This window comes from Tachypleus tridentatus, chromosome 12 (assembly GCF_004210375.1).
Source record: "Tachypleus tridentatus isolate NWPU-2018 chromosome 12, ASM421037v1, whole genome shotgun sequence".
Lineage (NCBI taxonomy): Eukaryota > Metazoa > Arthropoda > Merostomata > Xiphosura > Limulidae > Tachypleus > Tachypleus tridentatus.
This window is the reverse complement of record NC_134836.1, coordinates 70,929,841-70,947,856: the sequence shown is the minus strand read 5'-3', so window position 1 is coordinate 70,947,856 and position 18,016 is coordinate 70,929,841. Positions and strand designations below refer to the sequence as shown.

The 18,016-nt window shown below is 30.3% G+C and overlaps 1 protein-coding gene across 2 annotated transcripts in view; it reads left to right on the top strand.

Annotated features, from left to right (window-relative positions):
* The window catches only part of LOC143233548 (uncharacterized), a 43,171-nt gene that overhangs the window by 17,929 nt on the left and 7,226 nt on the right, over positions 1 to 18,016 (top strand). The window contains exons 5-16 of one of the 2 annotated variants that reach the window (XM_076469884.1): positions 1,163 to 1,238; positions 3,787 to 3,883; positions 4,524 to 4,647; positions 6,099 to 6,148; positions 7,188 to 7,477; positions 8,473 to 8,549; positions 11,561 to 11,640; positions 12,485 to 12,613; positions 14,582 to 14,696; positions 15,357 to 15,455; positions 15,966 to 16,086; positions 17,344 to 17,395. In XM_076469884.1, the coding sequence (XP_076325999.1) occupies positions 1,163 to 1,238; positions 3,787 to 3,883; positions 4,524 to 4,647; positions 6,099 to 6,148; positions 7,188 to 7,477; positions 8,473 to 8,549; positions 11,561 to 11,640; positions 12,485 to 12,613; positions 14,582 to 14,696; positions 15,357 to 15,455; positions 15,966 to 16,086; positions 17,344 to 17,395 (1,310 nt within the window). Of the gene's footprint in view, positions 1 to 1,162; positions 1,239 to 3,786; positions 3,884 to 4,523; positions 4,648 to 6,098; positions 6,149 to 7,187; positions 7,478 to 8,472; positions 8,550 to 8,668; positions 8,771 to 11,560; positions 11,641 to 12,484; positions 12,614 to 14,581; positions 14,697 to 15,356; positions 15,456 to 15,965; positions 16,087 to 17,343; positions 17,396 to 18,016 lie in introns of those variants that run through there. The other variant, XR_013018207.1, reaches the window with a different exon arrangement.

Below are 18,016 nucleotides of genomic sequence, written 5' to 3'. Positions count from 1 at the left end.
CTTTGACATTCAGATACACTGATATCCAGTAGGTCTCCAAAGATTTCTGTAAAAGTGCAAATACAAGACTGTTATGTGAAGAATGATTCAAATATTTTTTCAAATATATGTTTCTTACAAATATGGCTATCTCTCATCTGCTTTTGTCTCTTTTCGTCTGTTGGAGTGAAAGGGTTTTTTACACTTGTCAATAAAGGACAAAGACAGCAAGAATGATCCTATAGAACTCTTTCAAAATTAAACAATAGGGCCAAGTACAGAGTCTCAAACTTCATACGTTATAGACTATTTCAAATGACATTTAAACAGAAATTAACTGCACTTTGTTCAAGTATCTGTATAACCCCTTGATATACCATCCAGGGAGTGTACACCAACAAAGGGCCAAATTGGTATAAGTTTTTATTTGAAGGCTAATATCATGACTAATCTTTCTTAAGTCAAATAATTAGCACATGTTTATGACCTTTGTGTTATCTATTCCACGATAATAATATAACTGCATGCAGAATACCTGCATGAAAGTTTAGAAAACTTGTGTAAATATACCTGACTAAAGCTATATTCTTGATTCAGTTTAGGAGGGGTGAAATTGATAACTGTTTTGGCTATGACACACTTAGATCAATAAGCAATTTTCACATATTAAAGAAAAGACAATGAATGTAGTATAAACTTTTAAGTTTAATGCTGTAGAAGAAAAAAAAGTGGTTTCATAATTTCTTACATGGCTTTGGTGAAATGAAATTGTATTATATGGTAGATGAGGTTGTATTTGACACCTTTACATGAAAGCTGATGATGGTTATGGTTGCAAATGTGCTTTTATCCATCTTATTTTTTTATGTGATTATTACAATTCAATTTACACCTAAAAGTACTTTAGCAGGGCATTTGTTAAGTAATTGAAATTAGTAATAAGAAATGTTAGGTTGTTTTATAAACATCATATTTATATCACGACATGAAAGTAATAACAAACTTAATAATTCACAGGTTTTAATGAACAGTTTTAAATCCTTTGACATTACATTTTGTGTAGATGCATGTGGGAAAAGTGTTTCCCAAAATCAGAGGGCGACTATGTAAGTTATTGATGCGTAGGTTTTGTTATGCAATAAGAAAACTCACTAAATGTATTTCTTTCTTTTTATTTTTTCAGACTGTTAAAGAAAAGTATAGAAGTGATCGGTACAAACATGTGTTCAAATCCCTGCACAGACTGGACCAAACAAACGGTAAGTTGACAAAAGAAAATTTTTAGATGGCTGTATTAGTTTAAGCTAAGTTTTAATTTTTTGATAATTCCACTGATAATATTAACAGACATCCACTTATAAATGTTTTCTGAATAATATTAAACATTATCTTTGAACTATAGTTTCTTCACTTAATATTTTATTGTACTGAGGTAACAAAACCTTAATCATTTAAATGTTTGTTAAGAAATACAGTTCATGAAACACATGATATCGAAATGCATTATTTATAGCACTAGTTTTTACAACTTGATGAAATGTAAAGTTTGAAAATATTCTTAATTTGTTTATTGCAGGTTTTCTTCTTTTGATAAGTTACATAATGTGTAAAAGAACAAACAGTATGAAATGTCATATATGTGTACCTCATTTAGGGCATTTTATAAATAATTACACATTGTGTTCCTTGTGTTAATTGTTTCTCATCTGAATCAGGTTAAAAAAGGAAAGGTAGACAACATATATTTATATTAATGTTCTCTTCCTGTATGTGGCCAGGTGGTTAGGGCACTTTACTCACAGTTTAAGAATTGCAGGTTCATATCTCACCAAATATGCTCACTCTTTCAGCTATGAGGGTGTTATAATGTTATTGCCAATCTCACTATTCATTGACAAAAGAGTATTTGAAGAGTTATGGTGAGAGGTAGCAACTAACTGCCTTCCCTCGCTAATATTAAACTGTTAAATTGGGGATGACTAATACAGTTAGCCCTCGTGTAACTTTTCATGAAATTTGAAACAAACAAAATGAAACCCCTGCTGTAAATAAAAAAACGAAACATATTTCTGTAATCTGTTTTTGGATTGTAATTATATGACACCACACAAAGTATCTTCATAATAATTGTCAGATGTCTAAAGAAGTTCAAGATTCATAATTAATGTAAAAATGATTTTAGTTCATGCCTAATTAGTTACTATTTTAAAATCTTGTTCATGGTAACTGAATTTGTTTTTTACTGATCAAGCTGTTGTTTTTTCTGATATTGTTTATTTCTGAACAATCTTTCTGGACGTAAACTTACGTGAATATTTTACTGTGGGAATTTTACATTGAAAAAGAGTAATGATTTTGCATTACGGTAATTGGCAGTATCACTTGGAGACATAAATTATTTTTTGTTTGCATATACATACATTCATGATGTTAGGAAAACTCTTAGGTTCAATATGTCTCAATACAGAACAAAAAAAACCCTATAACCCAAGCACTATACCTCTGATGAAGAAAGGTCCACTTTTTGAAAGAGCTTGGGTTATAGGGTTTTTATTGTTTTACATATGTACGTAATGGTGAACAACTAGGTATTTCTAATATTTTTAGTATCAAATGAGCTATTGTACCTATGTTTAGTGGTCTTTAACTTGGGAAGAAAATGCACCTTATTGAAGGAGATTAGTTATCTACTTTTACATTTCACAAATTCAACTTGTTTTTAATTATAAACAACTTTTCTAATGTACCACAAAATACAAAATTAATAAAAATTAATTTACGGGTTACCAAAATGAAATATTTTATCTGGTAAGCTAACCATTTGTTAATTTTTTTTATTATTTTTAAAGTGAAAATAATTCTTCGTAAGTTGAGTTGCTCGTATAGTATTTGGGTACAGTGAAGTTCTAAAGGGAAGCCAAAGGTTCCTTCAAAATGCAGGATCATTATGTGACAAATAAATTGAATGCAGACACTGAAAAAACAAGAAAACACGAGTACAGTTGGAAACACAAAAATGATTTATTGGAACACACATATTTGGCTACTGGATTCAAAGACATCAACAGAAACATCAAGAAAGTCCAAAAGTCAAGAGACAGAACTATAGATGGATCCAACTTAAACACTGAAAAAAAAAAAAAAAAAAAAAATACTGGTGCCCTACAAATACAGATATCACATACTTTAAACAGTGTTCTACATTCATTCTTAAGCCAAGTTAGGTGTACAGATTTTGAAATTATCTTTTAAACAAGCTATTTTCCATAAAGTCTGTAAAGAAACATGCAAGTGCAAGCTTGAGACCTAAGAACAAAGTTGCCAGTGAAGGTAGTCTATATATGAGTAAAAGAATTATCATGTTTATAACCTTTAATCAGCTCATAGACAAGAACACCATAACCACATCATTAAACCGCATGAAATTTAGAAAAATATTACTTAAATGTGCCCAAATATGTCAATGTATATTATGTACAGTTTATAGATTGGTAAAATTTGTGACTATCATTTTTTACACACAGATCTTCTTAGTATTACAAGTGCTCTTGAGGTTTCAATAAGAAAAATGTATCACTAACAGGTTAGAGTAAACTAACTGTGTGGTTTATATTGGTTACTGATTTCATTAGTAAATAATAATTTGATTTTTTTAATTATTAGAATAATGTTATTTAATTATGTCAGGAAGAAAGAAATTTCTATTGATGTGAAATTTTCATTGTCCAAAGACAAACATATTTTTAAATTCTGTATAATAGTAACCATATCAAACTGAATAAATCTTCTCACTTTAACTTTGTTTAGATGAATATTCTTGTCACTCCACCTTATTGGACAATCAAAACATCAAGAAGATGATAGAAGACTTCAGAACTAACATTATTCCACGGAATACTACCAAGTATGTTGGTAATTGTTAGAATGGACAATCTTCTATAAAAGTAGTCGCATGATAATTCTTTACACAGCTATTGTTAGATTTCTAATATTATTACTGGTGTAACAGCAGTTGTGATAAGGCTTTGACAAACAATCTTACCTTGTCAGTTTCATGTAATATATTTTGAAACATCTTCCAGGAGCACATGAAGTCTTAACCTATACACGCATTAAAGAAAAGTATGTATTTGTATATGAGTGTAATCCATATATTCAAATAGGTACTTGTATAAAAAGAAAATGAATTTTTTTTATTTTGAGTAAGAAAAAAAGAAATGTTAACATTTGTGTAGAAGTTTATTTAATAGTCGATAACTGTGAACATGGCATATTTAATAGTTGATAGCTGTGAACGTGGCATACCAGTTTAACAAATCATCTCCAGAATGTCTCAAACAAGCTTGTATTTCTCCTTTGCTGTACATACACTATGAACATTAGAATTTGTTTTTAGATTCTTAACGTCAATATTTTTTTCTTTTATATTTCATTGACATTATCAGTATTTGAGTTAGATGCAAAAAAGACGCATTTGTAGTTTTAATATTCTTGTTACTTGAATCAGTAACAATGTAAGCTTAGTCACTGTCTTTAATGTTCAGATCAAATCAGCATCTGTCACCTCATTCATCAACAACCTCATTACAAGAATGTAGGAACCATTCACAAAGTATCATGAAGTGTGATACTGGGAACTCAGTGCAAGCAGACATTGAGGTGAAACTGGTAAGGTATCAATTTTAAATGGGTTGTCTTTTGGAAACCATAATTTTCAGGAATTGAAAATACAAATGTTTTAGTAATATAATTGTTTTACTTGTATACCAAAAGTGTGAATTATCTAACTTTCCACTGACTCCAAAACTATCCTCATTAACCAGTTTTACTAGTATTTTAATGGTTTTACTAATCACTGATGGCACCCTGAACTAACATTCTTCACGTAATGCTACCCAGCACATTACTAATTGTTAGAATAGACAATCTTCTATAAAGTAATCACATGATAATTCTTCACACAGCTATTGTTAGATTTGTAATATTGCTAATGGTGTAACAGCAGTTGTGACAATGCTTTCACAATCTTACTTTGTCAGTTTCATGTGAAACATTTTGACGCATCTTCCAGAAGCATATGAAGTCTTAACCTACCACAAAGATAAATGTGCCATTAATCTAATGCCTTCAAATATGTAAACTTGTATCCCTTGTGGGTCATGGCTCTGTACTGAAGTACTTCTTGCATTATCCTTGGTATAGCTTTGACTTACATCATTTGGTCTGACTTTTAATATTGAATAGTTTTAATTGGTTGTTGACAAAGAAAGAGTATTCATAGTAATTTATGATGAGACATAGCTGGCAACACCAATTTTGTTTTGTTTTTTCTGATGTAAACACCATTTCTTTGTTATACACGAGGCAGATACATCTGTAGTCGTGTGCAATTTGGGAATGTTTAAAGATTTTTATTCAGTTACATGCACCATCTTGGTGAGGATGTAATGAGCCAAAAAAAAAACAACTTTGTTTTTTCTAAAACATAATAATAGTATAATTTTAATTGTATTATGTTGACTTTCTAGAATTCCATATTCTTTGTTTGTTTCTTTTTTATTTTTTTGTCAAGTCTATTCATTTTCTTTTCTTTCTCATATCACTCTGATCCTGTGATACAAAAACAGTACATTTATTCAAGTTACAAATTAATAGAAAATGTTGTAGATGGATTAAGATGCTACAGCTAGTTAGTAAATTTATTTTGATACAAGACTTGGTAAGGTGTTAATCGAAGAGACAAGATTTGTCCAGGATAAATTCTTAAGACGTTTGATCAGTCTCTGTAGGGGACTAAAAACTAAGACTGGACAAGATAGTGAATGAAACATCAGTGAAGGACACAAAATTAAATGAATATGAAACTAATCAGAAAAATTAATATCACGTGATAAATGGGAGGTTACTGAGATCTTAACCATAAATATTTTCAAAGAAAACTAAATGAATAGTTTATTAAACATTGAAAGCAAGATGTGTTTTCATGATTTTTATGATAAATTTTCTGCACTGTTGAAGAAAAACCTAGCTTTCATCACAGACTATTTAGAGTGAATTAATCCTAAAATGTACCACTTACAAACGTGTAATTTATAGTTAGTTTATCTGGAATTTTCTAGCAGGGAAGACAGGTCTTATACCCTCGTGACGACCCTCCAAGACGAATGAAGTAAGTGACGCTAACGTTATTGTGGAGATAATAATTGTTATAACCATTTATCATCTACTGAAATGTATCTAATAGTCTTTGATAAAAGCAGTAGCATTTTTTTATATCTAGTGAAAGCCATTTCTCCAACACTGAAAAAATCTTTCAGAATTTAAATTACTAAATTAAGCTCTGTTTTTCAAGTATTATTGTATTAAATATCTTTATTATTATTGGATAACTATAATATTGTTGACAGCATGAAATGTTTCTTATATAGTGCTAAGGTAACACTTATGTGATAGTGTTACTGGCAACAACACAACTAGAATGAAATCACATAAGTAACAGTGCCAAAATTCTGTCATTGTGTTATGGTTTAAGCTATAAGTGTTCAATATTTAACATACTAAATGATGTTAAGTGCATATATAAAATATATAATTTCTTTATGTAATTAAACTATAATAATTCAGCAAAGGTTTTAATGAGATTATTATTAAATAGGAGGCTTGAGAAGTTTAACAGAGTACAACTGCCTCTTTAAAACAAAGCATTCTTGTGATTTTGTTTTCTTATTTCTGAATAAATCCACTATCACAGTCTATAATGTGATTTCTATAGGCTGTGTGTTCCTATGTGCTCGACCTTAATTAAGCCTTACTCTAAAGCAGTAAAGATTAAAGTTTCATGTGTTATTTGAAATTCATTGTAAATGGAAAAACAAAAATAAATGTTCTGTATGAAGCTTAGCTTTTGTCAAAATAAGTTTTCGTTTTTTTCTCTAGATCTCAAATTAACCCTTAAATAAATTTGCAATCCAGTGACTCAGCATTAAATCTGAAGAATTATACAAAAAATTGGGTTTTATTACCTATGGTGGGAAGAACGCAGTTAGCCCAGTAGTTTTGTGGTTCAAAGTAAACAAACAATAACTAGTGTTTGCACTTTGTAATGGTTGATGTACTTTGTATACTGGCACTTGGTGGATGATTTTAAGTACAAGTTGTTTTTTGATTTTTTCTTTTCAAATTTTTCAAGTTGCTATATTTTTTTGCAGCTATTGTATGGAAGGATATGAAAGTGATACAATGCTGGTAAGTAGAATTAGCAAAGATTCTAGGCAGAAGACCGGACATGAGAAAAACAAATACCAAGATTTTCAACAAAAGTTTCAGACCACCAAATATGAGGGGATCAGGTACCAAGAAGTTGAACAAAGGTTTCCAGATGCCAGACATATGGGGAATAACTATCAAGAACTTCCACAAGAGTTTCAGAACAACAAACATGAGGGGAACAGGTACCAAAAACTTCAACAATCATTTTTGCATAAAGATAAGCACCTAGGTAAGTGTTGCATTAATGTTCCATGTAATTTACAGTTCCTGCAAGTTTCTAAATTACTATTTTGGATTATATTCAGATTATCTTCTTAACAACAACAACAAAAATCCATAACTAGGCCTAATGAAAATGTGAATTATGAAATTCTCTTTTTAATTATTTATGTTGACTGTTTTGGCTATCAGCATTTTCATTATTAATTAATTTTTATAATACACCATACTAAGTTTGATCTTTTAGTTGTATATAATTTGCAGACACCAATAAATTTTAATAGTCATTCTAGTGTAAAAGCTTTAGTAAACTTCTCAGTGAAAGTTTAAAATAATGCTTAGGTCTGTAAAAGTCACTTGTGATTAATACAGTTGTAATTGAATAAGAAAAAATATTTGTTGACAAAGAAAGCTTTTATTTGTTCAAAGTAACTAAATAAAATTATTAAATGTTAATTTCTGTTTACATTTTTGCATACATAGACCAATGATTTGTTCACAACTTATTTGTGTCTGTTATCAGATAACTACTGATTGTGACAAGGAATCATAGTGATTTGTATATTTCTGTACTTAAAAACCTATTTGTTAAATATGTTCCTTACCTTGGTTTTTTTATACCTACTAACACGCATTGTATGGCAAAGTGGATATCTTTATGTATGTGCTTGAAAAACACAAGCCCTACCCTAATTCTGATATCAGTAGAATGGATGAAAAAAAATTACACGTCAACTTAGTACAGTTCACACTATTACATTTTTTTCAAGTAACAGATTAATATAAATAGCATTTTAACTGCCACTGTCTTATATCCCAGCTAGCCCAAAAATACTCCTGGTATTGGGTAAAAAGTTTAACTGGCATATATTGTGGTTGACATATTATTATACAATCTAATTTAATGTCACTCAGAAGTTCCTATCACTTATATATCATAAAGTTAATATTTATAACATGCATTTTAAGTTGGTTTTAATTTGATGCTTTTAAATCTCCTAACAGTTTTTTCAAACAATGCTCAGAGTTCTTTGGAGGAACAGTTTTATGGTCTTCTTAGATCATCTTCAGAAGATGATGAGGTAAATTATTTTAAAGTTGAAATAAATAAATTTATTACACTAAAATGCTAACCAGTGAGAGATGAGCTTCTTAAATGGACCTGAGCGCAGTAGTCTTCAATGTTTTTATCCCCTCACAGACTCCTTCAAAAATCAGAGACAACTGTGTACCACCCCCACACTGACAGGTCTGTCAGTGGCAGCTTGTTATATATGTCTAAACCTATCACTGACATAAACAAGTAAGTTAATGAAACTTTTAAATAAAACACTATTTTTATCTCATTAAACACTGTATTGTTGTTGGTTTTTAGACTATAATAAGGAAACAGTCCTTACTATCACAGATCTTCTTGAGTGTCTGAAGGTAACAGGTTGAGGATTATGGTCCTTACATTTTGTTTTTATGAATATAAATGAGTTTTGTAAAACAGGAACCAACTGAAACCATTTCTGAAAATACTGAGAGAGTTCTCACATGTATACTGATGCTCAAGTGTAAGAAACAAGTAACAATATCTGTAACTTTAAACACAGTTTGTGTGAGTATGTAAGCGTGTACAATAAGGTGCTTCATTGGCCTTACAAAATACGTGCTACAAAGTACACAAATTATGTTACAACAGTTTAGAAAATACAGTACTGTGCAGAAGTGTTAGGATAAAATAACATTTTGCGAATATTTCCGTTTTATGGGTATAGTATAAGACACACTTGTTTTCCAAAAGAGGTCTCAAAATCCCCCTGCATCCTACACATCGAAGGTCAAACATTTTTTGCGTTGTCTTGAAGGAGTTTATGATGAGTAAGCAGTTTTTTTGTTTTCTTAATGTTTATAGGTACCAAAACTTTTTTTTTTCCCCAAAGTGTGGAAATTGTTCTAAAGGTATTTAAAATCTGTGATGTGAGCAATTATCTTAATGGTACCAAAGATGATATTGTTTGAGGACAAGTGAGAGGGAATTTTGAGAACATATTTTAAGTGATGCATAATAAGATTTTGAAAGTTTTCACGATGCATGAACAATATTTTGATGTAAATGTATGAAATAGCCATGTTTTATTTTATTATGGACACTACGTTTGAAGTATTCTAAAGAATAATAAAATATTATGTTGATGTGAACAAATAAATAAATGATAACTGCGAAAAATATTTTTTCCCTGAAGATAGCCTTGAAAATAGGGGTCCATCTTATGTACCAAATAATACGGTATCTGTCGTGGTACCCCATGTAGTGTCTTAACTATATAAGAAGAAGCTAGCAAGGAACCAACTTATAGTACTGGTATATGCTAGAAAAAATCAACTTAAGAGCAGTGCACAGATAAATCTTCATAAAAACAGTGTTTAACACTATATATTAAGTTTTATTGTCGTGTCACATCCCAAAAAACATAGAGAATTGTCAGTAGAGCAGAGAGTTTGCATAAACCTTTACATGATCCTGGTTGGGCTCTCTGACAAATCGTTGCAGACTTGAAATGTGCTCTAAACACTGTCAAACGCACCCTAGATCATGAGACCAGATGGATAAGTAGGATAGGAGGATGTTAAGGATCTTTAAATAAGCAGCTTTCAGGACAGAAAGAAGACTGCCACTGATTTCAAGCATGAGAGCAACTACCATGTACCAAATAACAGCACAGTGTCCAGATCTATAGTATTAAGAAGACTGATGAGAATGAGTCATGTAGCAGTTAAAAAAATCTTTACTTTGATCTCCAAGTATTTTTGAGATACTGAAATGTGTTAAAAAGTACCAAAACTGGACTGTTGATGGCTGTAAAAGTGTGTTATCAACAGATGAGTCCAAGTTTGAAATATCGAAGTATAGGTTTTGTTCTGGGAGAAAAAAAAGAAAGATACTTACCTCATTGCATAGCACCTACCATGAATCATAGTGAAAGCAGTGTGATGATTTGGGAGTGATTTTTGCAAAGGTAGTGAGAGATATTTGCAAAATAGATGGAATAATGAATCATGCAAGTACATTCAGATACTGATTCATCATGGTATATCCAGTGGTTTGTGTATTATTGGTAAAGAATTCTACCACCAAGAAGATAATGATCCCAAACATCCAACCTATACAGAAATTACTTAGCTAAGAAAGAAGCTGCTGGAGTCATTCAAATGACACAGTTGTTTCCATAGAGCCCTAATCTGAATCCTATTGGCAGATCTGGAGTTTGATAGATCAAAATTTGACAAATCAGAAGTTACTTCCAAAGAGATTTTATGGGAGTGTATTAGAGGCATTCAGAGCAAAATCCCAGAGGACACTTTGATTAAATATGTTTCAACAATGCCTAAAAGATTGTCTGCAGTTATTAGAACAAATGAAGGACACACAAAATATTAACTATTTGCTGAACTCGGTCATTTCTTCTGAGTTTCTGTTGTGGTAAATATGAAGATTAATAACATTTTGATGTTTTACATGTGATTTACCTTACAGTGTTCTTATAAGTAGCCTGAAATCTAATTTTTGACTTTGTACTAACATTTTTTCACAGTAATGTAGACCTTCAAGTGTTTTTCTATATCATTCAACCAACTTATTCTTACAATGAAGATTGACCAATTATTTTTCTTCTAACATATCATTTAATGCCTGTATTTTCCAGCACATACTCAAAACTACTACCGTATCAAAGCAACAGCTGTTGTTTTAGATGTTTTTCTAGTCATGTACCTATCATATTGATGACGTTATATCATTAATTTTAATATATCAGATCTATTTGTCTTTTAATGAGTGAAATTTTCATAACAAATAACATATATAAATAAACACAATATGTTTTTAATGTGTTTGATAAAACCTTTTTTTAGTATGTTTATTTATTTCATGTATTAAATCTTTTACTTACCTTCTCTGTGGTATGACTGATTGTATAACATAGTTTTAAATGTTTACTTGTTTAGTTCAAGAGTTTTATTTCTCAGTATGTATTAGTTATGTGAATTATTAAATTTTCTTACTTCAAGTTTAACTTAGTTTCAACTTATGTTGTTTAATCTTTAGTTTAAACAGCATAGAGGGAAGAAAGAACATGAAAATTCAATAAAAGAGTTGGACATGGGAAGACAAAAAAATAATTTCATGTAGGTTTAGGTTGTTTTTGATATATAATAAATGATACTAAAGTTTTATATATGTCCATGAAATATACTGCATTCCCAAAATATTATGTATTACAAAGTTTGTTTTTCTCAGAACTGATAGATATTATAGAATATTTATCTGGATTAGATTGTTGTATCTTATCATGGAATCTTTTCTTTTAATTCTAAATTTAAAAAAAAAAATAGAAATATATATATTGGGTGGCCTGTAAGTCCCTACCCATCCATATGTTATTATAAACAACGTTATAATACTAATGGTGAGTTGAAGGCAGTTACTGTGGCATTTGGAACAATAACAATTTTCCTATGTTGTGGAAAATGTCTCACAGAACGTGGCATCGCATAGTATTATTATGCAGCGAGAATGAGGGACAGCACACAGATACACTGGATACATAAGATATATGGATGGATATGGAATTATGGGCCACCCTGTACATTAAGGTATTAACTTAACACTGTTTTATCGTACACTAATTAGTGCTGACAACAGTAAGCACAAGATACCATACAGGTGATTAATCAGATAGCATAGCTTACTAATATGATAATTGTTGTACTTACTGATGAACTCCAGAAACATTTTTATATTAATTAAAGTTAAAATTAGAAGCCTAATTAGTGGTTCATATAATTAGATATCATATATTATATTCTGTTGCATTTTTGGGAGAGACAAAAAACACAATGAGCACATTTTATAATTTATACACCAGCTTAAGGCTCCTTAAATACATGAGACCTCAAGTAGTTGCTTGTGTGCTTGTGATAATTGTTAAAAGTTTTGTCAATTATTATAGCCATTTCTTTACTTTTTTAGGTCATTACCTCCAAAACCCACAGTTCAATATGACAATCTGCATGAATGTTCAGTCATATTGCCATGTGAGACTTATGAGGTGTGTGATATAGCTTGTGTGCTTTTCAGTTTTACAGCCAAGACTCCAAGGTAAGATTCATTATTCTCAGTTGCTCTTCATTTTGATTAATTATCATAAGTTACGTATAGTAATGGTTGAAAGAATACATGCCACAGTGTAAACATTTAACAATAGGATAAAAAATTTATAAGGAAACTAATTACAACCAGAGGGATTCAAAAATTAATTAGTCAATTTTAGCAAAATTAGAACTTTATTTTCTTGTTTCTTATTGGTTTGGTTTGTTTTGAATTTCATGCAAAGCTACATGAGGGTTATCTGTGCTAGCCATCCCTAATTTAGCAGTGTAAGACTAGAGGGAAGGCAGCTAGTCATCACCACCCACTGCCAACTCATGGGCTACTCTTTTACCAACAAATAGTTGGATTGACCATCACATTATAATGCCCCCGTGGCTGAAAGGATGAGCATGTTTGGCATCATGGTGATTTGAACCTGTGACCCTTGGATTACAAGTGCCTTAATCACCTGGCCATGCCTGGCCTTTTATCTATTATAAAAATTAATTTATAAAAATGATGTCTCTTCTGTTACTCTCATTGATAAATTATAAAGGTATCATGTTTTAATTCTGCATGATACTTGAATGCTGCTTATAACTTAACTCTTGATTTTTAGTAGTGAGTTTTTAATTGTTTACTTAGTTGACATGCTGTATTCTAAAACTACTTTATTACAGTCAAACTCTACCCTTATTGATAAGTTTCTCTGTTTTCAGTCATGGCTCATTTTGTCTGTTTTTTGCTATATTTACCATATTAGGGTTTTTTTCTCATCTTCATTCAAGCCATAAACTCTCAATGCACTGTTAAAAGCTTGCATTTACCAGTGTTCATTTCTTTTCTTATGACTTAACAACTCTCACCTTGTATGCATTAGGCCTAAAACTATTGTATAAATAAGGGATACTTGCAAATAAGGTTCAAGAAAATTTTGATTCTTTTAAGGATTATGAAGAATGTCTTATGATACATCCTTGCAGCTTCTTACATCTTTTTTTGAAGTCACTAACCTGTACATGGATGCCAGATAGTGGTGAACAATGGACATTAACATAATTGTTTTTAAAGTTATTGATATTAAGCCTGTTTGTTTATTTTTGACTATCCAACAAAGCTACCTTAAAGCTATAGGCTCTAGCCATCTCTAATTTACCATTGTAAGACTAGAGGGAAGGCAACTAGTCATCACCACTCACTGCCAACTCTTGAGCAACTTTTTTACTGATGAATAGTGATACCCCCAAGGCTGAAAGGGGAGCATGTTTGGTGTGATGAGGATTCAAATCCAGGATATTGAGTCATTTCATTACATATATGTGTTGAGATTTTGATATAAAGTTGTATCTAAATAAACGTAGGTCAAATTCTTATAGTTACTACAAATATAACAAATTATTTTTGTTGTGGTACATTAAGCCTAGGTAATATTACATTTTGCCTTATGCATTTATGATACAGATAAGTGAAATTTTCAGTTTCTTGTAATTCATAAAACAAGTTAGTATGTACATATTAGAATATGTAGCCTAAACTGAAGGACAGCATAATAAAAACTAGAAAAAGTTTTCACTCATTCATCTTTTATTTCTACATTTTGTTGTGAGGCTACACTGAGATTATTTTGTCAGTGAATCTCTGGCATAAACCTTTCAGATATCCTTGCTACAGTTGGCTCAGTGTTCCAGTCATGTGCCTAATTTTGAACCAGTGTTACACACACACACACACACATAAAAAAATATTAAGTATTTAAATATTAGTTTTTTTCTGATTGACATAAACCCACACGATCTCTGAAAATTAAAAGAGTAAAAATGGTGTTCATGCAAGTGTCCTTCATGAGAAAATATAATTATCAGATAATACATACCACACACATAATGTTACAATCTATATTGTACTGGCCAACTCTTTGTAAGTATACAGATAAGGAACCAAACATAAAACAACAGATAAAATTTCATTCCTTCACAGAGAGCTGTCTTTGAACAAAGGAGATATTGTGTATGTAAATAAGAAAATTGACAAGAACTGGTGTGAGATTGAATACCTTGGAAAGACCGGCATTTTTCCTGTGAAATATTTAAAGGTAACATTTTATAAAATTGATAATAGCTGTCTTTTTTTTCTTTCACTTTGACAAATTATTTCGTGTGAATGAAAACATGGCCTTATAAAATTGAAATATTCTACAATGACTTCAATGGAAAATATTTCTGTAACTCTAACAGGCTTTCTAAATAAGAGTGTTTAGCCTTATTGTGATATGTAAATAGGAATTCTTACATGGAATTTATATAATTCTATTCTGGAATTTACACCTGATAGCATAATTAGAATTTAAGATAATTTCTGGTTTCAATATCAGACAAGTTTGTTTTTTTTACTTATTTATTGAAACTGAATTATGTCAAACAGAAATTGTGAAATAAAATTATAGTTTGTTATGTTTGTGTTACTGATATTTTTCTGGACTTCAGTTGTGCAATAATTTTTCACACAAATCTAATGTTCATTAACTGTATATTAAGCTTACAATGTTAATATGTTTATACTAATTAACATTGAAATTACTATTATTAGAATTACTTACTCTCCTTATAAATTTAAAGTGGTCTCAAACAGTTACTGAATTTACTGTATAAAGTTAATATATTACCAAATAATTTAATCGTTTAGATTCTCATAAACAAGCAATATTTTATAGAATACTGACATGTTTTAGTATTTGTTTCTCTCATTTTTCCAGATCATACCACTAGATGAACCTCAGAAAACCACAGAGGGGAAAGCAACAGTAAAACTCAGCTTTAGTGCTCAGAGTTCCATGGAACTTTCTCTGTTGAAGGTGATTTTTAAAGTTTCAAAACCAAAGTTTGAACAAGTTATGTATAGCTTCCTTAAGGTTTGCTATAGTTGTACAGAAGAGACTATGTTTTATGTTTTCAATTTATTTGCCAGCTTTTTCTCTAAATTAGGGTTACGTAAACTTTAATTATTTCTGTTTTACTTCAAAATAGTACATCAGTTATTTCAAAATGTAATATTAAAATTTATCTGAATGAATTTTTTTTTTGCTCTTACATAAAACATTACTATAATCTTGGTTTATCAAAATACATGCACTTGTAGTTGAAAACATTTTGACCATATTTACTTGATATGTACATTACACTTTGTGATTAATTATGGTAAGTATTGTACTTATAATGAAGTACTGTCATTAATGCTTAATTTTTGATTTAAAAAAACAACAACACAATGGTAGTCTCCACAAATTCTGTAAGAAACTGAATATGATCATTTATGTACGTCCAGTCTGGAACTAATCATTAAATTTAAATATATATGTTTTAAGGGAGAAACGGTTATTTTAACTGGAAAAGTAGATCAGAACTGGTACAAAGGAAGAATTGGCCACAAGAAAGGCATAGTACCATCTGCATACTTGGATGTATTATACGAACCTAAGGATTTGAGTGAGTTTGGGAAATCTGTTTTATAAAAATACCAGATTAGTGTAATGTGTTATACCAGAATGATTCACTTATGACATTTACCTCATTCAACATAACATAGTTGCAACATTCATTACAGTCAAACTCTGCCCTTATTAATAAGGAACGTTTCTCTCTTTTCAGTCGTAGTTCATCTTGTCTGTCTTTTGCTGTATTTACCAAATTAGAATTTTTTTTCTGACTTTCATCCAAGCCGTAAACTCTCAGTGCACTGTTCAAAGTCTGTTAAGTCTTTTTAACATTCAGATTGATTAACATTCCCAAACAGAGGCTAAAAAAATTTAAGTTGTATTAGAAATTTCATTGTTTATATAACTCATACAAGCTTAAACATTCAACTTGTGGCATTACTGAATAATTTGGTTGTGTTATCACTAAATTTTGACTTGGTGTTCTCACAAGAATTAAAGTGATATAAAAAATCAATGTACCTCTAGACTGGAGATTTGGAATCTTTATAGGATATCTAACAAATAGACGTATATATTGTGGACCACAATAACAATCTTCATGGTGTAAATAGAAAATAAAAACCATGTCTAGAATTTTGGGGTATTTTTTAACTACATGTAATCACTTATTCAGGTATTACTGAGCAAAATTGTAAGAAATGTCTAATCTTTAACAAATTAAAAGATTAAATAAATTAATAATACTTGTGTCAGTAACAATTAATCAAAAGAACTCTTCTTATTCATGATTGGCTCTTGTCATTCTTATGGAATAACTTGCTGGATGTGATGTAACATTCAAGAAGGATGAGTTACACACATTATAATACATGTGATGTTCAGTTTGAGCAGTAAGTTGTGCTATCTTTCTGAATATTTCCATAATTAATTCTTTAATTTTATATAACCTTACACTGTAAAAATTATAAGATTAAGAGAAAAAGTCTTCATTGCACCAAACTTGCTCACCCTTTCAACTGTGGGGGCATTATAAAGCAATGGTCAATCCCACTATTTTTTGGTAAAAGAGTAGCCCAAGGGTTGGCAGTGGGTGGTGATGACCAGATGCCTTCCCTTTAGTCTTACACTGCTAAATTAGGGACAGCTAGCACAGATAGCTTTTGTGTAGCTTTGTGTGAAGTTAAAAATGGACAAACAAACAAGAGAAGAAATCTGTCTGAACTTATTCAGTATTCTAAATAATGAAATGTTGTATTTCATTGAAAAAGATTCAGGATGTTTAAAATTGTAATAATGTTACTTCCAGATGCTGGTTCTTTACCTCCAGAATCACTTGGCCTTACTTCAAATTCTAGATAGTAAGTAAGACAGGTTTTGGGTTACAAATTTGTTTTTTATTAAAATATTTGTCTGTTTTTAAAATTTAGAATATCATAAATCTTTAATTGACATGTTCTTTCTTTATTAAAAATTGACAATGCAATGGCCAGAAAAAAATGTTTACGTATATATTTATCTTGTTATATTAACTGTTCATAATTTCCTGCTATCGTGTCTTCATCAGTAGAATAATTATCATAAAGTAACTACAGTTAATGTGCAGCGGGCTAACAACCTACTCACTTAAATACCTGTTGAAGAATCAGCAAGCGATTGTGGCCCTATGTTCCTTGATGGAATCTAATGGTGTTAACTAACTAACTAACTACAGTTAATGGATATTTATCTTGTCATATTAACTTGCTAATCATTTCCTGCTATTCTGTATTCTTCAACAGAATAATTATTATAAAGTAACCACAGTTGATGAATATTTATCTTGTTATATTAACTTGCTAATTATTTCTTGCTATTCTGTATTCTTCAATAGAATAATTATTATAAAGTAACTACAGTTAATGGATATTTATCTTGTTATATTAACTTGCTAATCATTTCCTGCTATCCTGTATTCTTCAACAGAATAATTATTATAATGT